Source organism: Nicrophorus vespilloides, unplaced genomic scaffold (genome assembly GCF_001412225.1).
Source record: "Nicrophorus vespilloides isolate i.1.1-1 unplaced genomic scaffold, Nicve_v1.0, whole genome shotgun sequence".
NCBI lineage: Eukaryota > Metazoa > Arthropoda > Insecta > Coleoptera > Silphidae > Nicrophorus > Nicrophorus vespilloides.
The window spans coordinates 19,548-46,410 of NW_017099685.1; the positions used below are offsets into that span (position 1 = coordinate 19,548).

The 26,863-nt window shown below is 30.4% G+C and overlaps 1 protein-coding gene across 3 annotated transcripts in view; it reads right to left on the reverse strand.

The window, feature by feature from the left end:
- Window positions 1-26,863, reverse strand: part of LOC108565225 — a 69,266-nt gene that overhangs the window by 6,964 nt on the left and 35,439 nt on the right. For all 3 annotated transcript variants that reach the window (XM_017924566.1, XM_017924567.1, XM_017924568.1), the window contains exons 3-4: window positions 9,478-9,540; window positions 2,815-3,200 (exon numbers count right to left, since the gene is read on the reverse strand). In XM_017924566.1, the coding sequence (XP_017780055.1) occupies window positions 2,815-3,200; window positions 9,478-9,540 (449 nt within the window). The remainder of the gene's footprint in view (window positions 1-2,814; window positions 3,201-9,477; window positions 9,541-26,863) is intronic.

A 26,863-nucleotide genomic window follows, 5' to 3' on the forward strand; every position in this document is an offset into this window, starting at 1 on the left:
GATAACTATACTTATTTTTTCTTCTTAATGATCAGTTATTGCTTCTTGTTTGAATTTTTGGTACCTTCCTTTGGAGTTCATCGAAGCGTATCGCATTGTTCAGAGGCAAACGGCAAACGTTCTTATTGCCAAGTCGAAGTTGAATGGTCCTATCTCAATTTAATCCGTTACGCTATTGTCACACGGCTTCCTTCCGAAGACAATGTAACAGTTTAATATTTCCACCCAACTTAACATCATACGTTTTCTTCCATCCAAGATTAACAACTACGTTAAATATCGTTCAGTTCAATTAAGTTTGAAAATTAAATTACAAAAGGAATAAAATAATAATACAATCAAAAATACATTTTCTAAACACACATTAAAACTGTAATTTTAATTTTATTAATTCATCTCTGAAACGTTAAGAAATTTTCGATATATTAGGATTTTCCAATTTTGTTTTATTAATCTGTTTTTCTTGGTTTCTTTTTCAATTTTCAAGAAAACTATTATAATATTTATATTATTTTTATTTAATTATAAAAAGAGGTCATCTTTGTACATGGTGAAAGTTATAGAATGTTAAATAATTATTTAGGTATTTTTGTTGTTATTTTGTTTTAAAATTTTTAAAAACTATCAAAATTCTCTTATTTTCATTTTTTTTTTATTAAATCAGGAGGGCATTTGATTACACAACTTTTGATATATTAAAAGTTAAAGAATGTTAAATAATTATTCTGATCTTACGCTGTTTAATTCAATTTTCACGAAAATAATGAAACTTTTCTAATTTCGCAACTTTTCATATATTGAAATTTATGAAATATAATTAATCTGCAGATAATGACCTCTCTCCAGAAGCAACGCTTACTTAAATTGTTAAATAAATTCGAAGGGCAATAAATAAGTTTGGAAATGCTGAAGCTCTGTCCTTTTCAGATAAAAATTGAAACAATTTAAATGGTTGTTGGAAATATTTCGATGAAAGAATAGATTTTAGAGCTCCCATTTCTTCGACTAACATATTACCATCTAAGTCTGCTTCCTTGGCAATATATAATCTGTCAGAGTAATTTCTAAATCTGTTGCATGTTTTTTCAGTTTCAGTTTTTCCATATTTATAAACCTTCCCAAAACCCCAAATAAATCATTATGATTTATTAATTGTTCAAAACGTTTTTCTAATGATCACAGAAATATTAAAACTTTTCTATTATTATGGTAAGTCTTATCCGATTTAACGAATACGTAGACGTTTTGTCAAAGGAAAAAAAATCAAAATGATAAAATGCATAACAAATATTATGTAAAAATGTTGTTATGTGTTTCTATAAAACATACAATTTCCATTTGAATTTATTCAAATTTTGAAAGCCAATTAGTCCGAAAGATGAAACGCGTCGAAAAGAATCGATTATTTTCGTAATAATCGTAAAGCGAGAGCAATAAAAGTAATGGCAGTGATTTGCATTAATTTGTTGGGATGTGAATTAAAATTTCAGAAATACCTGGCGACACCTAATTCTTGTTTTCCGTCATTGGCGAAAGCCTCAACGGGTTCTCAACTAATTGAGACATCGACCAGGTACGACGATATAACGCGCTTCGGTGCATTTGATCCAAGGAAAAATTGGATTCGTTAAAATATTCATCGACTAAAATTACTCAGAGTTTATTAAGTCTAATTTATAACACTACTCTTTAAACTGTTTGAAATCTCTTTAAAAGTTGTCTAAAGTTAAAGAAAATGAAAACAATGCAATTCAAAATAGATAATTCACAATTATCCCTTTCTATAAATATTTTATCTTATGTTTTGATGAAATGATTAGTTTTCTAATGAAGGAAATTAATTAAATTTGAATAAATGTTTAAAAATAATTAGAGATACATATATAACATAACATTGAAAATTAAAGAACTTCATAATTTTTGTGAGTAAATTTGCAATGTCCCCAAAATATCTAATAAAAAAGAAGGATACAGTTTTTTTTTATAATAATCAGAACTAAATATAAAAGAGACTATATTCTTATAAACAACCTAGATTTAGATATTTTTCGTCAAAAATATTGTATATATAATTAATCCTATTTAACTTCTATTAAAGTTACTCAATTATATAATATTATGATAATTTCGGTATAATATTGATTTAATTTTAAAGATTTTTAACGTTAATTAGAGACGCTAGAGATTTTCACATGGTTTGAAAAAGTTCGTCAAAAGTTGTTTCAAAATTCGAAATAAATGAATTGAAAATTGATAATTCATACTATTTTCTTATATTTCTATAAAAACTTATTATTATGAATTATTGAGCCATGGTACATAAACAAAATTTTACTAGTTACTTCAATATTAGATGATAATATTTTTATCAATTTTCGATTTTAAATGAAGTTGATATTATAAAAAGTAAAGACAGAATAATGTCTTCTAAAATTAGATATTAGATGAATGCGATCAATATATGAGATTATTTGCTAATGAAAGATAAATAATCAAACAGAATTGACATTGATATTTTTGTACCAGAAAGAGGAAACTCGTAATTTTTTGTTAAAAATTTTCACTGAATGTCATCGAAATTTAAAAAAGTTAATGATTTTTCTACATAATTTACTAATGTAAATACTTAATACAATAATGAAAAAAAAAATATACTAGATTTTTATTTTTATAATAAAAATAATCCTGCATTTCGATATTTTGTATCAAAAAAGTAATTATTTAACTGTTGTTTGATCAAATAAAATTGTAATTTTCTTTTCTCTTGTTATTTTTCACTTGAATTTCAATTGATATGTTAGAATTAGTACTCACTCAGTGTTATCTCTTCTTTCCAAGGCCATCTTCAAGTTCTTGATGGCTAATCTCTTGGCGTCGGTCTCGTTGCGTAGTTTGGCCAATCGGTCTTCGGCTTGTTTCTTCTCCACCTCCGAGAGCTCCCTGAAGCAATTGCCATTGTTGTTGTTGCAGATATTCCCATTCCTGATTTGGGAGAGCCTCAACGCCATAATACTCAATTGTCCCTTCAAGCTCTGGATGATGTTCTCCTTGTCCCTGAGCGCGTTCCTCAGAGACTCCAACTCTTTAACAGCAACATCCTTGGGTATAGACCTTATAGAACCGCCTAGACTGACGCCACCCAAACTTCCATTCTTCTTGCGCCTGGGTGTCTGCGATAACGACACCTCGATGCTGGCCATCTGCAAGAATTTGTTTACCCCGATTAAAACGTCACCGTGTTGTGTGCAGTGTTGCGCGATGCAGTGTTCAATGTTAATCCTATAATCTGGAGCGACAGACTAAATAATTTATGTCGATTTAAACGGAAGGTACTGCTGCTGCTGCCCTTCCAAGCTAAAGAACCGGTGCCCATCGGATCAGAGGATCGTTTGCATGACAAAGCCCACAGCGACCCCTTTTTTAACACCTATCTTATTATAGGGCAAACAAAAATAAGGGCACACCGAATTATTAAAAGTGTATCGTCATGGCAATGAAGGGGAGGGAGCAAAAATGGGACCACGGTCGGACCCCTCCTACTTCTTTGTTGATTACGGAAACAAACGGACCGTAATTTCGGAGTGTCCCACAATGGGTCCCGTATCGAATTCCCTTGGGTCGGATGATTAAATCGCAGTTAATAACAAGGGCCTAATGATTTCGACGTAGATCACGCCGTGTTTGTTGTCACGGACTTTTTCCGATTTGCATCACAATGCTTTTCGACAATTTTTTTTAACGGATTTCTCATCCAAATCGAAAAACTTTTTTCTGAGATCGGCTTAATTATCAATTTACTGCGACTGTAAATCTGGATGGACTCTTTTAATATCTCGATATCACCGGTTTTACTTCCTACACTCCGCGAACGACTTATAAGGGATTCAAGGTGTGTTATGATCCTCTCTCTCTTCGTTTTTTTCTTGCGTCGGGTATTATTCCTTACATGTGTATGCAATTGCATGACCCTCAGCAATCTCAGGTCAATTCGCATATGCGGTCTGAATCTCCTGTACGCTTATTACGTCTAAGCACTAGATACACCCACTCCATTCTATTCCCTTTAGAGAAAAGAACTCTTCATCGTCTACATTTCCATTATTATCGTCGATGCTCTCTACTTATGCAATATTTACATAGATGTAATGCAGTTGATTGAACTCGAAAAACCATGGACTTCCTCCCCTCGTCCATTGTGGTAACGCCGCTCGAGGGTACAAGCATTTTTTTTAGTCAACCCTTTGTCCCAATGCAAATGCTTTCCATTCAAAATTAACTTTTCAAGTAAACCCATTCAAAGCACAGTTAATCTAGTTTTTTTTTTCAATAAAAAGCTTCACATCGACATCAACCCTCCGAATTTAATCAAAGCTTAATTTAATTAAACTGTGTATAGATTGAATAAACAATTTGTTTAGTCTTCTATTCAAAAATAACTTTTCATGTAAATCCATTCAATGTACAGTTAATCCAGTTTTTTTTCTATAAAGAGCCTTACATTACCATAACCCTCCGAATTTTATTGAAAATTATTTTAATTTACACAGTAAATTGTTTGTTTGTCTTCCATTCAAAATTAACTTTTCATGTAATCCATTCAAAATACACATGAATCGTCCGAATTTCTTTAAAGCTTAATTTATTAATGTTTAATTAGGAAAAGTTATTTTTCTTTAATGAGAACGTTTATATTAGCTTATATGGATGTACGGGCTATCAATAAGACCTATTTCATTCTTTCTTTTCCCTTATTACTTCGTTTTCTTCAGAAACGAATGACGTGTTTTGTATTTACGTTTATGTTATTTTATTTTTCCATAAAAGAAAATACTTTAACATTGTTTAACATTAAAAATATTATCAAATTTCTTAAATATTTACAAATTTTCAAAAACGAAATATTAAAGCTAGATTTCATTCGAAATCTGGCAGTTTTCAGTTTACGACTTTTGCTGAATTATGTAATTAGCTTGCGTGGATATCCTGTGATTAAATAAAATGTGAATACATTGCATTTTTAACTCTGGCATTTTTGACAGCTCATAGCAGACGAATGAAATACAGTACCAACATGTAAGTAGGATTATTGGAAAGGTGAGACTTTTAACTTCAATGTGCAAATATTAATATAAAATTGTCTTATAATACATTATTTATTGGAACAATTTGATAGTTTGAATTATATATGAAAAACTTACTAATTCAATGGAGGAAACGAAGCTAGATTTGTTTCATTCTAATGGTGGCAGTTATCAATTTACGATTTTTGTTGAATTATAGAATTAACTTGCGTAGTTTACCGGTAATTAAAATAAAAGTGAAGACAATTCATTTTCAACTTTGACATATTTGACAGCTCATAACAAGCGAATCGATGACAGCAAGAACATGTCAGTAGGCTCATTGAAAAGCTGAGAGTTTTAGCTTTAATTTGCATATATTATAATAAAATTGGATTGCGTGGTATACAATATACTTATATTAAATTATTTGTTGGAACAATTCGATAATTTGAATTGTGCATGAAAAACTTATTAATTCAATGGTGGAAATGAAGCTAGATTTTTTTCATTAAAATGGTGAAAGTTTTCAGTTTATGAAATTTGTTGAATTATGTAATTAGTTTGCGTGGTTCTCCTGTGATTAAATAAAATGTGAAGACATTGCATTTTCAATTTTAACATTTTTGACACCTTATAGCAGACGAACGGTTGTCAATAGACTTATTGGAAAGGTGAGACATTTATAATAAAATTAGCTTCCGTGGTATGTCATACAGTTGTAATACATTATTTGTTTGAATAATTTGTTTAAAATGTACACGAAAAACTAAATAATTCAATAGTAGAAACGGATTAGGTTTTATTATAATTAATTCAGAAACCTGCATAAATGCATCCGATGATACTCTTGAATTAACGAGACCGGTTCCAGACACACCCTGTCTGAAATCTCGCCTCTAAACGCTTCTATGATTGAACCCAAACCAAATCGAACGTAGCAAACGTTTCAACTCATAAAATTTAAAACGCAAATTTCACACATTTCTCTTACCAATGATTTGCTTTATCTTATAATTACTGCAATAAATATTGTCATTATTATATCAAATACCTTTTACCTATAATGATTAAAAAAACAATCAAATTTCTCTAAAAAAATTGTGCAATTATTTGTCTTACATTATAATTATTGCAATAAATATTATTACATTTTTAATGTAACTATTAAATACAAAATTGCTTTCATACGTTCTTTTTTTTGAAATCATTCAATCGCTCTTTCTTTTCCATTTAGTTAATTTTTATTATTCACTTCGAATGCATTTGAACTCATTAAACGGAGACGCTTCATTCTCCTTTATTTTCAACAATGAAAACCTGTAATGTACATGAACCACCTCGGGCGACGAGGATGAAAATAAGTGAAATGAAATATATATAAAAAAAATACAAACATACAATGAGAGCCGATACGTTAAGCAAGTCCATATATTTAGATTTGCAGTCGTAAACGTTGACAATAATGCTTTCATATGTAACTTTATACGCGTAGGTTGTTATTCGAAATTACATCGTTCCTTTTTTTTCTCTGTCTCTTCTATTTTTATTTTGTCTACATACATCCAGTCTGGATCTAGTTGTAAAGCATACTCAATCCTTGCTTTTCTTAGTTTCTACATAAATCATTATAATTACCAGTAACAATAAAGCAAGTAAAACCTTTCAGTGAAAGCTCTGATTATCTAGCTTATTACTTCCAAGAGATTTGCTTAAATATAGTGGTAATATTTCTGTATTTAACTACAGACGTGATCAAGTAATATTTTATGTCTCTTTGGTTGTAAACATAAGAAATTCTGCTTTTAAATTGTAACTAAATTGAGTAGATTACTTTGTATTAAAATGCTGATTGTCTGTCTTATAACGTGAAACAAATATTTTGATAAAATTTGTAGCAATTCAACTATAGAAAATATATTTAAAGTTTAATTGTAAAATCATACCTTGGATAAGTTATCTCTGATAACGAAGCTTTTCTTATAGCGAAGTCTTCAAATTCTAGCCTTATTAACTTAAAAAATATTCAAATTTAAGGCCAACTCTCGGCAATGATCAAGAATAGGATGTTAGAAATATATTGAATGCAAAAGAATACATCTTTTCAGTGGAAATTTGAGAAAACCTGTTGCGAACAACAAAAGCAAAGAAAATTAAGAGGAAAACACAGATGAAATATGTTAAAGAATAATATGTTAATAACAAAATATGTAAAAAAATGCTTAAATGACATTGAAAATATTGTACGTAAATTGTCTTTATTTAATAAAAGTTTTAATTTTCGAAGGAACGTATTGGCTATAATATGTTTACTTTTGAGAACGAAATTTCGTTTAAGGAAGTAATTTCGCTAATCGAGGTATGTTTGTATCATTCAATGAAGCAGTTTAGATATTTTTTTTTATAAATGTATGTTTTTTTTAAGAAAGCATTTTTGCATTTAAATTGTTACTGTTTATAGTTTAGAGTACATTTTGTAGTAATTTCATTGCAAAAAATAATAAAAAAAATACTTAATATGTTTTGCTATAAAACATAAACAATTCTGCATTTAAATTATTACTAAATGAATCAGTTTTTTTATTTGTTTTTCAGAAAATGTTGATTATCATATTTATAGTTTGGAGTAGATTTTGTAGTAATTTAATTGCAAAGATAATAAAAAATACTTAATATGTTTTGGCTTTAAACATGTTCTGGCTCTAAATTCTAAGCATTTAAATGATTACTAAATGAAATAGTTTACATTTTTCTTTTAAATTATGTTTCAGTAAATGTCAGTTAGTATCTATCATCTTCTAACGCACTGTGACGTAATTTATTGCTTACATGATTCGTGTAATCGACTAGGAAACAGTTTTAGAATTAGATCCACTTTCAACTTTAAACCCGATCCGAATTGATACGTACCAAACATTGTCTGCGCTATTAAATTAGCTTTCCCTTTTCGCACCGACAACTATAATTAACGATTTCATGCACTTTATTCTTGATCGATCTCCTAATTTCTAAACGCTTTAAATAAAAAAAAAATGAGCAAACCGTATACAGTAATACATCGCATAGTACGGATTATCGGTTCCACACTCTTAAAATCCGGACTAATCAAGGACTCAAAACTACCTCGCAAAGTGCGGATAATTGGTTCCGCACTCTTTAAATCCGGAGTAATTAAAGACTCAAAAATACCTCACATAGAGCGGGTCATGGGATCCTCACTGCTTGAAACCGTACATAAACAATACAGTAAAGAGACTTGATTTTATAAAAGAAATAAAATAATAATTTTGTGTACTAATTTGTTAGAATTGACTTTTATCTTAATCTGATGGATCTCCAAACGTTTTCATTTTATAAAAAAAACTTATGAAAAAATTGGTTCCGCATTGTTTGAAACCGGACTAATCGAGCATTTTAAAACCACATAAAAATAAACAGTACAGTAAAGAGATTTCTTTAAGGAAATAAAAAAAAAATTGTGTACAAATTTCCTAACGCTTTAATTAATCCGCACTGTTTGAAACCGGATTAATAGTGGACTTTAACACCGCATGAAAAAAAGAGAAAAAAAAAAACTATTTTTTATTTACTATTAAAATTTAGTCTGTTTTTTAAACCGTACTATAGTGAATCTGAGTTAATCAAAGCCGTACTATGCGAGGTATTGCTGTACATTGTTTTGTTTATTGATGATAATACATTCTGTAAACGTTCATTCAATATTCTTGTAGAAATGCAAATAATTACAGATGTATCGTTTATGACTGATTCGAAATGTGAATATGAATGTCATACCCACATGCACACACGCCTATATTCCCTTATCTCTCATCACATGTCCATGTCTGAAAGGTTCATGTGAGGAAAAATCTTCGATCTAAACAGCTCGCAATTATTTCGAAATTAAATTAGATGGAATATTCATCCATACAAATAAATACCTATCTTCGACAGGCAATTACTCTGCTCCAAAGTCTGAACTAACTGCAGCACGAAAATTATAATAATTTATTCTAAAACCACTTAATTGCTTAAATGGTGCTAGAAACATTCCGAGACCTGTATTTTCGTGTTTCTGGAGTTCTCCTGTTAATGAATTCCACCGCCTCTGGAAATGCGCAAACACTTTCCTAACAAAACTAAATGATCAATCGTTTCCAATTAGCGAAGTGATTGCGTGTATATCAAACGGTTTTAATTAACGCGTATTAAAAGCGTTTCGCAAATTGCCAATTCATCCGAAATGATCTAACACTTATTGCAATTAATCGAGAAGAGAAAAATAAAACAGAAGTGTAGCAAAAAAAAATGTTTTTTAGAAAGGATCTTTTGTGCAGCGATTTTCATGCGTTGCATAACGCGAATGAGGCCCATCCCTAGACGCTTGTGTCGTAATAACAAAAAAATCAAATCTCACCTTCGCCTCGAGGGTTTCCAGCTGGGCCATCCTCGGCTCGAAGATGGTCGGTTGTAGTGTGTTCTGTAACATGAAGACAACAGTTTTTTTTATTAAGATGCTTTTTTTGCAGACTTTTGTTGGTGGCGCCGCGGTAATTAGCTAAACCAGCTTTGGCTCATTGTTCTCGCCCGGATTTGCATGAGTTATGTACCGGACACAATCGAAATGCATTAATGTTGATTATTGTGGAGCGATTGTTCTTTATGCAGCAGGATCAACCTTTTCTCACTCGTTAATTTACATATAAAATTAAAAGTTCAGTTCTTTAAAAACTTTGTTAAATTAAAATCTATATTTTATCTACATATTACCAAAGTATTTTATGAAATATCGGTTAACGGCAGTTAATTTTTAGAAAAAAAGATATCTATTATAATACTAATTTACACAGTTATTCTATGCAATACCTAGTTATTACATGAAATAAATTTACATATTTTCTTCTAAGGAAACATTTTTGATGTTCTGACGCTTTGCATCAAACATACAACGGATAATTTAGTTGATAATTACGTTTTGTTAAGTTAAAATCAACAGAAATATTTCAATACATATTTTGAATACAACCATAATTATATGAAATAACTGCATTAAGTATAGAAAAGCAAATTATTTTATAGTTTAACTACGTGTATACAATAGATATTTTATAAAAAACTAAAATTAATGACGTTTTACGTCACTGTCATTGTCAAATTGATAATTTATTTATAAAATATAATTTTCAATTGTTTTTTTTTCATTAACACATAGTAGACAACAGCAATACAATACAGTGTTGACAGCTGTCATCTTGTGTCAAATACTCTTAACAATTGGGTAGATGTATATCAATAAACATATATGTTGGATCGCGCGGTTAAATACTTGAGAAATACTGACCTAGAAAATTTGTCGTTTATCAGCTTGTTTAAAAAATTGATAATTTATTTCTAAAATATACTTTTCAATTATTTTTTTTTCATTTGTACATAATAGACAAAGGCAATACAATGTTGTTGACAGCTGTCATTGCGCGGTTAAATAGTTGAGAAACACTGAGCTAAAGTGTAGTAAACATTTGTCTTTTTTGAAATTTAAATTATCAGCTTGTTTTAAAAACATTTATACATCTAAAACATGTGAGATAATTTAATTGTTAATTATTTTTTTAATCGTCCCTTCACTGTTGATAACGTCTCACCTGCCCAATTTTTTTATGTCAGGTACCTAATTTTTCACTTATTTTCTTGATCTGTTAATAGCTTATTAGCATACATCGGTTTCAGATCCTTGATAATACGTTATAATCACCTGCTGAAGGAATATTCAAAAACTTTTCGTTTAATCTATATATTTCTTACTCATTAAAAAATGGAGAATATTTGAATATCATTATTAAAAAAAACTTTCAATTTAAACAATATATTTTTGTATTTTAGTAATACAAGAGATTCATTAGATTTGTTGCATCATCGATATTAATAAGAATATATTAATAAACAGCGCGTTTTAAGTTATATAATTTAATTGTCGATAGTAACAAGAAAAAAAATAATGAAGTGTTTTGAATTTAATTAGTGATTGACAGTTCATTAGATTTGTTGTATCGTCGATATTAACAAGAAAAAAAATATTAACATAACGTTTTTTTTTCCTCTAAGTTATTGATTTTAATTGGTGATTGTTGTTTGAATGGAGGAAGAGTTTAATTAGATTTGTTGTATCGATTAAATTACTGTCATAAATTATGCATAGTATTCACGGGATGTGTTCGTTGCGTAAAACTTACTAGGAACATAATATGTTTCAAGGCTTCGACGATTAGTCAATAAAATGTTTCCGATTAATATTCAATGCGAGATTGCGAACGTACAATTTGTATCGGTTTTTGGACGCAGTGGGCCGAAAATTACAAAGGAAACTGTAATTATTTCACCTTAAAGGTGTCGTATCCATAAAAAAACATAACAATCCAATCAATAATTAAAATATAAGGTAAGAAAAAATGTAGAGAATGCGGTAGAAATTTGTTATTTAATTATACAATATTTTTGTGGTGTTTGTCTACAGAATTGTCTTTGTCAGATAAAATGATTTTCTTAATGAAACTAATTCTATGGTCACCTGCATCATAAGAACTGATACAAAGCTGAGTTCGAAAACCGAAACCAAAAAGGAGGCAAAAGTATATACAAAATATAAAGACTTTAATTTATTTTGTTTGTTACACATGGTAACTGTTTTACTTAGTTAAAACTAATTATATGGTTGCCTGTCTCACAAAGATTAGTCTTGATACAAAGATTAGTTCGAAAACCGAATATTTAAACATGGTAACTGTTTTAGTGTCAATGTATGAAAGTAATTTTCTTAATGATTTTAATTCTATGGTTCCCTGTGTTACAAACTCTGATACAAATATTAGTTCGATAACCGAAACCTAATATTTAAACATGGTAACTGTTTTACTGTCAACGTATGAATTAAGACAGAAGAGTTAGTGTCAAAAGTATTATTTTTAAAGTTACCAATTCTATGGTTGACTGTATCACAAATTCTGATACATAGGTTAGTTTGAAAACCGAAACCGAATATTTAAACATGGTATCTGTTTGACTGTCAATGTATGAATTATGACAGAAAAGTCAGTGTTTAAAGTAATTTTCTTAATGGTACTAATTCTATGATTGTCTGTATCACAAACTCTGATACGAAAATTAGTTCGGAAACCGAAACCTAATATTTAAAAATGGTAACTATTTTACTGTGAACGTATGAATTAAGACAGAAAAGTCAGTGTCTAAAGTAATTTACATAATCATACTAATTATATGGTTGCCTGTATCACAAACTCTGTTACAAAGGTTAGTTTGAAAACCGAAACCGAATATTTAATCATGATAATTGTTTGACTGTCAATGAAAGAATTCTGACGAAAAAGTTAGTGTCAAAAGTAATTTTCTTAATGATTTTAATTATATGGTTCCCTGTGTTACAAACTCTGATACAAAGATTAGTTCGGAAACCGAAACCCAATATTTAAACATGGTAATTGGTTTACTGTGAACGTATGAATTAAGACGGAAAAGTCAGTGTCAAAAGTAATTTTCTTGATGGTACTAATTCTATGGTTATCTATATCACTTATACAAAGTTGAGTTAGTACTCCTGATAAATATTTCATGTTATATAAATGTGTATAATATATTAATAATATTTAAAATTAGGTTAATAATATTTTGTTTTAATGAATGTTATTAATTTAAAGCATTGTTTTTACTGGTAGTAAATTTTATATTGAAAATGTAAATGAATTTTTTACGTATGTAGAAAATAAAAATGTTATGTGGAATAATCGCAGAAAATGTGTTTTGCTGGATAATAAAGTGTAGACTGCCGTTCTCCGTATGCAAAGAATGACATCCGAGAAAGATAGAAAAAATACCAGCAGCTTTAATAACTCTATTTGCTACATCTGCTTGTTGAAAACGGGCGCATGTTCATTTGAGAAAAAAAGTATTGAAATATTCGTGCCTTTGAAGTAATATACTTGATTCGTTCCAGCATTTTTACGCAACGACATCGACTTTAAACATCTCTAACGGCGATCGAAGATGGGAATTATGGGAATCAATTATATTCACTTCATGTTTCTTCGTATAAAACTTCATTTGAAGAGTTGAGTAAAACAAATTTGTTATTATTTTTATAGAAAATTGAGCGTTTAAATGTAGTATGTGGTTATTATTAAACTTCATCTAGTAAAATATTGTGATATAATATATTATATATAGAAATTTGAGCTAAATAAACTTTTGAAGTTAATCAAAAACAAAAAAAGATGTAAATTCAATTATATTAACAAATATTATAAATATTTTAAGGAGGAAACAGAAGACAGATTTTTATAAAATCATATTTCAATTCATATAGAAATTTGAGCGAAATATAAAGTTTTAAAATTAATCAATTAACATTTGAATTTACGTATGTATATAAAAAAAATAATTTTAAAATGTACACTTCATCGCCTTGAACCAAGTAAAAAACAAACGCCTACTCGATTTAAATTGGATTAATGTTATTTCCAAATTATTTGAAGTCATTAGCACGAAATTTGATTTATACGCCATTTAATTGGTCATTTTCGCGGCCAATAAATTCTGCTCAGTCAGCAAGGATCGATTAATTGGAACGGTTTTATTGCTAAAGCCCATAAAACCCACGTCTAGTCCATTTCGAACGTGTCCATTAGATGAGCCACCTGTTTTCTACCTCAGATCACGAATTACATAATGAATCGTGTAATTTGGTAGTTCCAACACCAATTGGATGTTATGCAAAACTATTATTTAGTTTGTTAAATTGCTGTAGTTATTTTAATCAATATTATTAAGTAGTAATTATTAGTGATATAAATATTGTTAAGCAAGTGTAATTTATCGTAAATATATAGAGAAATAATTAATAGATTTTTTGTTTCGACTTTTGGAATGACCTCATATGCTTTTAGTTAATGTAGCAGGTATTTTGTTAACGAACATAATCCGTTTAAAGTTCGTAAACCGATTTACCATAGATTTTTATGGGTAATCCGAATATGTATTTGTGTCCGGACATACAAATTTTTCTTGAGAGTTGTCCGATTTGTAATCCGTTAACCGATCACGAACAGTATTGGAAGTTTCTTATATCTAATAGTGTATTGCAGCGATTCTCAAACTATTGGTCGTAATATGACAGCAGTCAACTTGTGGCAAAGAGAGGAAGTGGTGAAATACATTGAGCAATTCAGTCTCAATAAAACTACAAACAAATATGTTGAGAAACGCTGTATAACATTATAAGTTAGTACTTAATTTCAGTTTTATGTTTGTAATTTTTGTGTATTATTGTTGCAATAAATATAGTAATTATTATGAATATTAACTAGGTGTAATTTGTCAGTTTACATAGATTATGTAAATAGAAAATGAATAAAATTTGTTGTTTCAAATTATTGTGTTAATCTGATTTTGGGCTGTGCATGTAGTTAATATTGGTAGTCATCAGGACAGTATAAAAAAAATCTTGATTACCATTTTATCGCGCCGGGGCAGTTCATAATTGCGACGGTCGTAAAATTTTATTCGACAAAATTAGGTCTTAAAGACGAGGGCCCCTCACTAATAAAAATGTTAAAGGCAATTGCGAGAGCGCGTTTTAAGCGAGTCCGAGGGAAAAACGCACGATGCACCTAAAACTGGTTTAAAATTCTTCAAATGCCTTCCGAAAGTTTTACACACATGATGGCGAGAGGCAGGCCAGGCCGGGCCCTCAAGAAGACTCGCGGGCATGAAGAATGGGAATCGTCGGATGGGCGGCATTAATTGTAATTCTAGACTTGGTCGAGTGGATGATGGTCGAATCCAAAGGAGAACAAGAAAAAAAGGTACGAAAACGCCAACATGCAAGTGAAGGTATATCTATAGGTCTATGCAGCACGAAGGAAAACGAAATGCGTTAAGATTCCTAAACATGTTTCTCTTTTCCACTCTTTCACTCGTTTGCCCTTCTGCTGAATTGAACGTATCTCTAGGTAAAGCTATCTTTACAGCTTCATCCAGGTTCGCTTGAAATACATTATTAATAAGCGATTCGAAGAAATGGCTTATTAAAAACTGCTTTGAATTCCGAGCGGAGTTATCTTTCGAGAAGGGAATTGCTGCAGTAAACAAGGATGTGTTTTATGTGCTGACCAAAGTACAAGTACAAGTCTATCGGGCTGGAGAGTCTATTGATTCATTCACTCGCCGCTGCATTCATAAACTTTACGACTTCATCGCTTCTACACTCTTCGAGCGACCGATCCGAACTTTACTGATAAAATCGAAAACTATTGTTGCCGCCACGGTTTATGTCCAGCCAGAGCGGTGTTATGCAATTTCAAGTGGGGCTATTTACTCGACAACCGGTTTAATACGTTTCTAAATGGACAACCTATTATTGTACAGTTTGTATATTGAAGTGTGTACAATTTAAGCACGGAGTGCGATTAGGTAGATACCGTGAGGAAGAAAAATTCAGCAACTTTTGGTCGTAAAGTCTGAGAGTTTAGCGCGAGGAATAACATCTTCTTAATTACTTAACCTTTGCCTAAACGCAGCGGTCGTTCGGCAGCAATAATCGCTGCTAATCACGTTTACATTACATCCAATGTACGTAAATGCATTTTAATTATCGCCGCGATTCGCATGCAAATTAATTGCAATGGACAGAAAACACGTCTTTAATGTTGATGTCTCCAAAGCACTACTCACCTTTTTATCTTTGAAACGATATTTTTTACCTTTTAGTCATATCTCTGAAATATCCATGCATATTCTCAGCGAATTACAATAATGATTCAAATGAAACTCTTCATTCACTAAGTGATGATGAAAATAAAAAGTTACGTAACAGAAACCTGTTGAGTACGTAACGTAATTAAAAAAAATGATTGATTGATCGAGAATCGCGTGGGTGAATTGAAAAAGAAATGTAACGATTTTAAACCCTACGCGAAATTCCGTATTGACAATAATCGCTAATTGCGCTTTTATATCTATTTAAACGCTGTTTGTCCTCAATTCGAATGCTGAGCGAACGCGTGTACCTAATTGTCGCAATTAAAGCCAACGCCGTTCGTTCGGATTTATTTGTCGCTGGAAATCAATTATCGGAATTGTTTCAAGAAAGAATAGATTCCTGCATTTCAAAAGTATTCAGGTCGGTTCATTCGTTCGTTAGCTAAGTCAATGGAAACGAACGGTCTTGGCGAGTTGTAATTACGTGGCGCAGCTTAGAGATTAATCGGAGTGGATTATCTTCGCGCGAACATTTTATGTAAATAATAATCATCGCAAGAGTTGTGATTTATTCTTTGAAATCCACCCACAATATCGCTTTCTATCGAGCCCAATAAAAGGAGGAAACTTAATTGTAAAGCTGGATACACACTGCGTATTATATAACTAGTTTATTATATTTGATTGGGATAAGAACTGTCTATATAAGTGACAACTTATGAATCGTATTCATGATTGGAAATCGTGTTATCAGTTCAGGTATGATAATGAAACACAAGTGACAGTTATATCACAAAACTTACTTACTTGTTTACATATCATTTATATACCACGGAATACATTGCGACTTACATGTCAAGTATCGAATAGTGTGTTTAAGACATTTATTTTTTATGATATATTATTCAAAATCATGGAATAATCATGACAATCAAGATTAAATGACAGTTTTGTTGAAAAACTTCTACTAACTTAAAGATATATATTGATACATACAAGTATAGTTACAAGTAGTTTACCAAGTTGGTTACAAGTATGATACATACTACGAAAAGTATATTCAATCTTACTTTAGAAGTATTGAGTAATGTGTAGGAAACTTCAGAGGTTTATTATATATGACATATTGTGGAATAATGGTGACAATGATAATCAAGTGACAGTTATGCTAAATAAATTATAACAACCTAAAAAATATATCAATTATAGTCGATTTCGCTTCTCTCCCGGATGACCAAATGTATCCATTTCCATTTGTTAGGTTTTGTTTCCGTTCCTTAGGATTTGTCCCTAATAAGCGGCTGTCCCGATTAACCAATGTCTCAATTAAGCGGAATCAAGAGTACTTGTATAATATTTTGTTGTTTTTGTATCTACTTAAGTTGCTTAACAAGTAGTTTGTAGTATGTATCCTAAACATATCATGTGACAGTTGCATTTTTTATTTTATTAACTTGAATAGTGTCACTAAATTCGATTTTGATTTCTAAATATTTGTTGAATTCATAACACGTTTAGTACTTGACAAGTATGGAATAGAGTGTACGTATCTTAAGTTAACGAATAAAAGATGTGTTTTGAAAAGAAGAGGAGGGAATAAAGAAAGAACGAAGGAGTTCTTGCTCTCGGCGATCTGCATACAATATAAATTCGCAATTACGACAGCTATTTCCCTAATGAAGTGCGGAAAAATTCCCTTGGCAATAGCAATAAGCGTAATGGATTCCATCCGGTAATAAGCAATAGCTTATGGTTCACTTTACTTTTCGTTTTGAACGCACTGCTACTAATTGGTGAAGAAAATACGAGGTTCAGTTTGCTTATTGCTCTGAAGGAGAAAGAGACATAGTTGAGTTGTCCACGAGACCAGTCTTCCTCGAGTAGGAAAACTTAACTGTAATCCACACTTTTGCGTACACCTCCTCGTTTGGCGATGCTCTCGACTCGTCGTTTCTTTCTTTTTATATTTCTCCGTTTCTTTTTCGGTTGCACTTCCGCGAATCGAATCGAATCCCATATGGAATGTCCGCTCTTTAGGGCCCATATACGGGATCAGGCAGACAACACAAGAGATTGCGTGATTTATGTAAAGTGCATCATTTCAGGAGGCCTTCCTTTGCTCGCGTTTCGCTGCCTCGGCAACAATAACCGGGGAAGAGATTTATTTCCATTCAATGCGGCCCCATCTGCTCTCATTGTCTTATGTTATTATACTAATAGCATGAAACCACTTTCCGAAGAGGTCGCAGCCGCAGAACCTGCACGAAATGATACAGACAACAACAAGAAGTACACGTTTCTTACAAGATCTGTCTTCACAAGAAATAGTTTTCAAAATACAAATATTTACAAGAACATTTTTTTTCTAGTCACAGTCTATATATGTTATAACAATTGTTTACAATGAAAATAGTCTTGCGCAATTTTCAGAAAAAAATCTGATAAAATTCGTATATAATACGCACCCAAAAATTTACATGTGCACTTGTCAAAATTAAATTTTTTATAGTCGACTATAATAAGCACACCCCGTTTTTTTTGCGAGCTAAAATGTGTACAAATTTTGCGTATTATATACGAAATTTTATGGTACTTTCATATTTGAACGTGCGGTTGTTCAATATTAAAAAAAAAACATATTTATATAATCCGCACCTTCGTTTTTTATTATCTAAATGTGTAAAATTGTGCGTATTATACACGAGATCATATGTATTATCATAGTTTAACGTGCACTTGTTTAAAATTGAAAGTAACTATTTGTTGTATGCGAGTATAATATTTTTTGTTACAAGTAAAAATTTGTACAAATTATGCGGATTATACACGAGATTTGGAACTGAGGGACAATGGTGAATAGCAGTTTCTTTATTACTCATGTAGTTTGTAAACTTTCAAAAAACAATGTTGAAATACATCTGATTATATAAAGAAAATATTTTTTTTACAAATCATTCTATTAAATTATATTTAAACTGTATAGTTTACGCTACAACAAAAATAATTACATAAAATTGTTCTATAAAAATTATAAATCATTACAATAAGCCGCAGGTCTAATTATGTAATTTTTTATTTTCTTTATTTTGTATGTAAATCATTAATGAAATTTATGATTTGATGCCTAAAATATTGCAAAATAATAATCACATCGTGAAATAAGTTAGATTCAACATATAATATGTAATAAACTGTTGTAACAAAATTGTTGTCCAGTTTAGTTACTATCCAGTTAGTTTACAAACTAGGTAAGTTTAATAAATATAATATAAATTTCCACTAAACGCGTCAGTTATAATTTTGTGAAACAATGGGTGGAGTAACATGAAGTAAAGTAGGTTAACGTTATTGTTTTTTGGACAGCAACGGTTTACATGATTCTCGTGACAAATAAAATTTTGAACATGTAAAACGTTACGTAATGATATCAAATTTAACTGCACTTGCAAAATTGCAAAAAAAAAAACAAAGTATCCAAGGTATAAAGAAACATTGTATCTTTATACTTTATTTATTCAAATATTAAACTTATTATATTTCACAGAGCCGCATTAAGATTGCCGCGGGCCCCAATTATTAGATAAGTAGAATATATTTTAAATATTTTTCATGGATAAAAAAAAATTTGAAATTCTAGTTTCAGTATTTTTAGTGGGGCCCTCAAAAATCTTGTGGGCCCTATTTACTATATCTAATGGATAATACTGCCCTAATATTACGTAACTTGTTTATAATTATAAGGTTTTAAATATTAGTTGAAATAATTTACACACTAAATATGATTTATACTATTTGAATACTAATAAATTTTACAAATTAAAATAAAATGCTGAGTTTTCGTTTATTTTTTTTAATGTTAATGTGAAAATTCCGTAGGTGTTAATTAAAATAAATTAATCTCGGAAGGTAATTAAATTAGCCGTGTAGAATCGGGGTTTTCACGGTGCCCAGAAATGCATAAATCCTGGGACGGTATTAAGTAATTAATTGGTGTGTACGTTAAATTGCATTTCGCCTTCGAGATTACCTGTGACAAGCGAGCCGATTAAATTGCGTTTCGAGAATTTTACATAACTTAAATGGCTTTTTCCTGAGGGATCATCGGTATAACGAATGTACGTGAGAGATGGAGAGAGTGAGAAAGACTTGTATATATAAGATATAAATTAAAATTGGAATCAGAACTGCTTCGCCTGTACGCACGGTCAAGCATAGGAACATCGAGTACTAATTAATTATTTACCATGTTTTCGAGTCGATAACTTGTGCAGAGATGTTTACAAAATATCCGACTGGATTATTGAATAATTCAGTAACTTATCACTCCTTAATTTTTATTTCTATCTTTTGATTTATTAGTGTTATTTATCATAAGTACAGGTTATACTTTAGAAAATCTATAGTCTTTTTCGTTCTAATAAGAGACAATAAAAAAAGTAAATAATTTAGATAAAAATAAGATGTTTCCAAAATAAAATTGTCACAAAATTACATTAAAAAAATAATCTCTGTTTTTTTTATATACAAGATATTGGTAACTTCATTTAATATAAAATAGGTTAGGTTACAAAAATAGTTCATGTAAATGTAGTTTATTTGAAAACAAACAGTTAAAATATATTAATTACGTTAATTGAATCTTCTCGTTTCTCTTCATCTCATCTTCAATTGATTCGTGGCACATCCTTCTATGATAATTTTTTATCGAGTGATTCCAAATCCGAAAATTCTATCTTTCATTTATCAATTTTCTTGTCGTTTCTCTCGACTACTTAATGATTTATTTTAATTATTTGATTAAAAACATAAAAATGTTGACACAAAATCGTCTCTGTTACGTGAATTGAAAAAAATCAAAACTGAAATTAGTTGTAAGGTTTTAGTTTCGTAAGGTTTTTAGTTAATTTAAAAAATCCACACACGCCTAGCTTATATCTTTCAAGATCTTATTTTGAAGATTACTTCGATGTTGAAGAAAAAAATCAAAGTTTGCTTTTCAAAAGTCAATTCACAAATATCTTCACGAACTTGAAGATGTGAATTTAGAAGATACAAAAAGAAAAAGGAATAATTTGGTTCATGCTCTAAAGACGTTTAAACCCAGCTTTCTTGTTAGTGAGTGTTTATTTCTATTTCTGTAATTTTTTGAATGTGCAAAAGTTATAAAAATCCTTTTTCTCTATTTTTTTTTGTGAAAATTCGAAAACTGATTTAAATCGGTTTTGTGGAAAAATTGAAATTTGGAAACCATTTTTTTAAAGTAGGTTTTCTTAGGATTTTCTGAAAAAATAAGTAATAATTAGGGGGAAAGTTAAAGGTTGATAGGTCAAAAGTCATTATTTTTGTTATAATCTTGATATTAAAATTATTTTTATGTTATATTTTTTTCTTAAATAAATTGTTATTGTTATAAAAGTAAAAATATGAGCGATATTCTCATAACGCAGTTATTGGAGCTTTTACTCTAGATCAGTGGTTCTCAAACTTATTTAGAAAAAATATTACTTAGCGCCCCTTGAAAATTAACTTTTTTTAAATTTTAATAGCAATTGAACAAAAAGATATATGTATCAAATGTACCTGTGGCCATCACCGCCCTCCTGGCTAGCTGTAGCGCCCACCATTTTGAAAACTTTTGATTTTATAGATCTCAAATATGTAAAATTAATACAGAATTTTTTTCCTTGCCAATCTTGTAAAAATTTTATCTAAAATATAGATCTGAAAGTTAGTTACATAATAAATAGAAGACTTGTTTGAAATCAAAACGTTTTCTATTTCGTGCTTGAAAAGTTTTATTCTATCCTCATCAGAAAATGTTTCTAAAATCGTTCTAACAATAAGAATAATAACGATGTGGATTCGTTTCGGTTAAGCTCCATATAATGATTCAGCTCAGTTAAACAAAGAAAAAACTCTATGAAACAGATTATAATTGAAATTTAATTCACAATTTTTATTTTAAATCCCACGCTCCTCACCGTTTCGTATATTAATTGTTGTTTAATTGGTGTTTAGCATTCATGTGTATACATATACTTTTATTTTGGGCAGTATTGCAATATTTTGCGAAACGGCGATTAATATGTGTTATTTGTCAGGAAAAGGAAGGTAAAGAAATAAATACGAGTGGAATTGCTGAATGCGTTTCTTGAACCATAAATAATAAAACTTTAATCGAGAGCGTGTCAATTTCCTGCCTTCTCCTTATAGGGTAATATTGGTTTTCTAATTGGGGACCGATTGAACTATTATTTATAACGTATACCATTGGATTAAAAATGCACTGATTTATCGATCGATACATAATTTTGATATATTACTTAATTTCTAATGTTTATAGCTTTTATTTTGTCATACAATATCACGAAACACGAAACAAAAATGTTTTCGTATAAAAATGCAATTTTTATTTTGTTTGAAACCTGTAACAATTTGCAGTTTGCATTCAGATTTTCAATAAAATAATAAAAAATATTTTATTAAAATAACAAATTATAAAGGGTGTCCCAAAATTAACCCGAGATTTGAATTAAATAGAAAACACAGTTTTTAGTCTTCAGGTTGTAATTTTTTTATTGAATCATAAAATACATAGGATAAGGTTATTTATGGAATAACACATCGGGCAAATGGCCTCCACAGCTTTGATGGCACATATGCATTCTTTTATCGAAAATTTCCATGACCATTTTGCATAAATGTGGCTGAATTTCGTTGATGCAGTGTTTAATTTCCTCCAGTAATGCACGGGTTGTTGTGGGCTTGTTAACATAGACCTTTGACTTCAATAACCCCATAAAAATAAATCTAATGGTGTTAAATCACAAGATCTATGGGGCCAATTCTGATCACCGAAACGAGAGAGTACACGACTAGGAAATGTCTCTTGCAGTAATTGAATTATTTCACCACATGTCGTCTATATCAATATCAACCAACTGAGACAGAAAGATGTGTGTTATCATGTCGCGATATCGAGTAACAGTCACTGCTTGACCAGCCTCATTTTACAAAAAGGATGGTCCAATGATGTCTCCAGTCCAAAATTCGCACCAAACAGTGACCCGCTGTGGATGCATTTGTTTTTCGACAATCACATGTGGGTTCTTCGGACCCTTTACTAACCCTAACCTTTTATCTGTCAAATTGTTTATTTTTTAGGGTTGCCAACACTTTACTGAACAAATGGCAGAAAATTCAAATCTTGCGTTAATTTTGGGACACATTTTATAATATTAATTTTGTCTAAATTTATAAAAAATCTTTTTATTTGTAAGAAATAATTGAAAGTACAGATAATTAATAATTTTACAAATTCTATTAAATTTTATCAAAACTATTAAAAATTCTAAATTTTTAAGTATTTTTTGGCACCGGAGCGCCAGCCTTTTGGGACAGCAATTTTGCTTTCTTCCTGTGTATTTTCTTATGAACATGGGCACATTATTCTTAGAAACCCAGAAGCGCTCCTCATCCCGTGTATTTTCTTATAAACATGGGCATATTATTCTTAGAAACCCATGAGCGCTTCGTAACCCATGAATTTTCTTATGAACATGGGCACATTATACTTAGAAGCCCACAAGCGCCCTTCATCTAGTGTATTTTGTTATGAACAGGGGGCGCATTAATGTTAGAAGTCCAAGGGCGTTCATTATTCTGTGTATTTTCTTATGAACAGGGTCACACCTCATCCCGTGTAATTTATTATGAACAGGAGCGCATAATGACCCATCGATTTTGTATTTTCTGCCTAATTATTTCTTATTTTTATAGGAAATCGAAAGATTAATTATTTGATCTTTAACAAATTCAGTAAATTCAAACATTTAGCCGCGGGGCGCCAGTCTTTTGGGACGACAATTTTACTTCCCTCCCGTGTATTTTCTTATGAACAGGAGCGCACTATTCTTAGAAGCCCACAGTCGCCCTTCATCCCGTGTATTTTCTTGTGAACAGGGGCGAATTATTCTTAGAAGTCCACTGTGTACTTTCTTATGAACAGGGGTGCATTATTCTTTGAAATCCATAGGCGCTAAATTTCTTAGGACAGCCCTGCCCCCACCAATTCTAAAATGTATACAAAAAGGGTGTGCTTCACTTGCAAACTCAAACATTTCGATTTTGAAATTCCCCAAGATGGTTCACGTAGGGAACATGAGAATTTGCGAGCTTCAAGCAGAAAATATCACTTTGAAGATGAAGTGTTATATGATGAGCAAGTTTAAGGTTGGTTCAAGTGCAAAGAAGATGATGATGGTGGAAATCATAGAGAAAAACGAAAAGACAATTAGTGAATTGAAGACAGAACTTTTGGTTTTTGGAGCATTGAAGAAATTAAATAATCGTAATAGGAAGAAAACCAGTCAATTGAGGAGGATATGAAGAGATAGGAAAATATGTATTTAGGAATAATATTTTAACCAAAAACATTGAATTGTATTTGATCTTTAATGATTTTTATAATAAATTAAGTTTTCGAACATATTATGTATATTAACTAATTTTTAACCTAACCTATTTTATATAACACCAAAAAAACTTTCTTTCCTAATTCCAAGTCAAATAATACAATTTTTATCAAATCTCTCGTAAAACCCTCATAACGAGAGATTTGATCGCGTTATTGGCGAAATGGGGGTAAATTACCCCAAATGGGGTAAAATTATCAGTTTGAGCTGTCAAAATGACTCATGATTACATGAGACTTGCTTGTACTTTATGCATTTGGGACTACGAATATTTTAACAACTTAAACAGTGGCAGCTCGTCCATAAGGGTTGAAGGACTTCATAAAAAATTAAAGTTTCTGTTATATTTTAAGAAGAAATTAATTATTGAATTTATATAATCGTAGAATAAACGAAAAAAAGTTACATATTTTTAAATTATATTAAACGCCATTGATCTTAACTATAATTTACGATAGAAGAGAAACTTAGCATCTCAAACTCAATGTTTATTACTTTAGCATATGATGATGATGGAAATCATAGATATATTTTACTTATTTTCTAATAGTAAAAGAAAATCAAATCTAATTTTCTTACCTGACCGTCGCATTTATAATTTAAATTTTTTTTGCAACGTCAACTTCTTTACTATAAAAACTTTCCAATCTGTCAATGTAGGTGAGCTGTGTTTTATACCCACTTATATCTAATAAAATTATTTGACAGTTGCTTTTACAATTTAAAATTGTTTTGCAACGCCAACAAGAGACAGAAAACTTATTTTCTTTGACAAACTCTGACAGTTATATTATTATTAGTCTGTTATTTGACAGTTGCCTTTGAAATTGTTTTGGAACGCCAACAAGAGACAGAAAACTATTTTTTTTTGATAAACTGAATGAAAGTTATGTTATGATTTGTCTGTTATTTGATAGTAGGTTTTATTTGAAATTATTTTGCAAAGCCAACTTATCCTTTATTATAGAAACTTTCCGAAGTATCAATGTGCACCGTTTCTTTACCAAGATTGTTCAACGCAGTTCATTTATCCAAGTTTAGGATTTATCTCTTATTTCGCAACTGATTTATCGCCGGGGTGGGTCGAGTGTATATTTATATATATAAATTATGATTTTAAATTGAATGCTAAATGCGTATTGACAATGTGTCAGGCTGCGGTGTATTTACGACGTCCTGGCCTGTTCTGTCCTGTCGGCCTGCAATAATTACCATCCGAGGATCGTTCGAGTTGGCTGGCCCCAAACAAAAGACTAGAGTCGCTATTATCTGCAGAATAATTGCGGATAGCAACTTTTTTGCTGTTGCTGCAGTTGTTGTTGTTTAGTTTTGTTGTTTGGTGTTCTTTGTTTTGTACATTTGCTCGAATCATTTGTTGTTCGATGCGCATCTAAATGCATCGATACTCCAAACACATGTGTTCCACGTGCACTAACAGCGATTTATTATTACCCATCTCATAATAAATTAAAGCCATTCACAATAAATTGCCGATTCATCTCTCCTGAATACTATATTTACTATCTACTAAAGCTTTAAGAAGTAATACAGCTCATGAACTGAACTTAAATCGAAGCTTATAAATTGACTTAATAAATTGACAAAATGTAGCAGATTGTCCGTTCTAGAAGACAAATTAAACGCGACCCAATTTTGTGTCGTGACACTACTTTTGTTTGGAATTCACCAATTGAGATTTGAAATTAATTAACATTGCTTTAGTCTTTAAAATAAGAAGTAATATTTTTTTGGTTCAAGTTATTCAACAATTTAAATTAAGTTAATACGATCCAGAAAACAAAATGTATGACACAAGGTGACAACTGTCATTTCGCGATTCATTAAAAATTTAACATGAGCCATAGCTGAGAAACGCTGGTATAGAAGTAAAATTCCTTAATTTCCTTTGGAATTCACTAATTGAGATTTGAAATTCATTAACATTGCTTTAGTCATTAAATATAAGCAGTAATGATTTTTTTGTTCGAGTTTCAAATTGTTTGACTATCGATTTTTTTCCATAAGGAATCATTTAAATTAAATTCATCCGTTCCAAAATACAAAATTTTTGACGCTTTGATACAAGGTGACAGCTGTAATTTAGTGATCCATTTAAAATTTAAGACGACCCAATGTTGTGTCACATAGATTGAGCACCGCTGGTAGATGTACATTTGTACATTAATGTACATTAATTAACATTTCTTCATTCATTCAAAAAATAAGTAATATTTTATTGTTCAAGTTTGAAGTTATTCGACTATAGACTTTTTATTTTCATATGCAACAATTCAAAATTAAGTCAATTAGTTCAGAAAACAAAATGTATGACGCTGTGTATGACAAGGTGAAAACTGTCATTAAATATTACTCATGTCATAGGTTGAGAAACGCTGATATATAGGTAAAGTTCTCTAATTTTGTTTTGAGTTAACTAATTGAGATTTGAAATTCATTAACATTCCATAAATAATAATTTAAATTAATTTAATATCTTCCAGAAAACAAAATGTATGACGCTTTGACACAAGGTGACAACTGTCATAGGTTGAAAAACCCTGG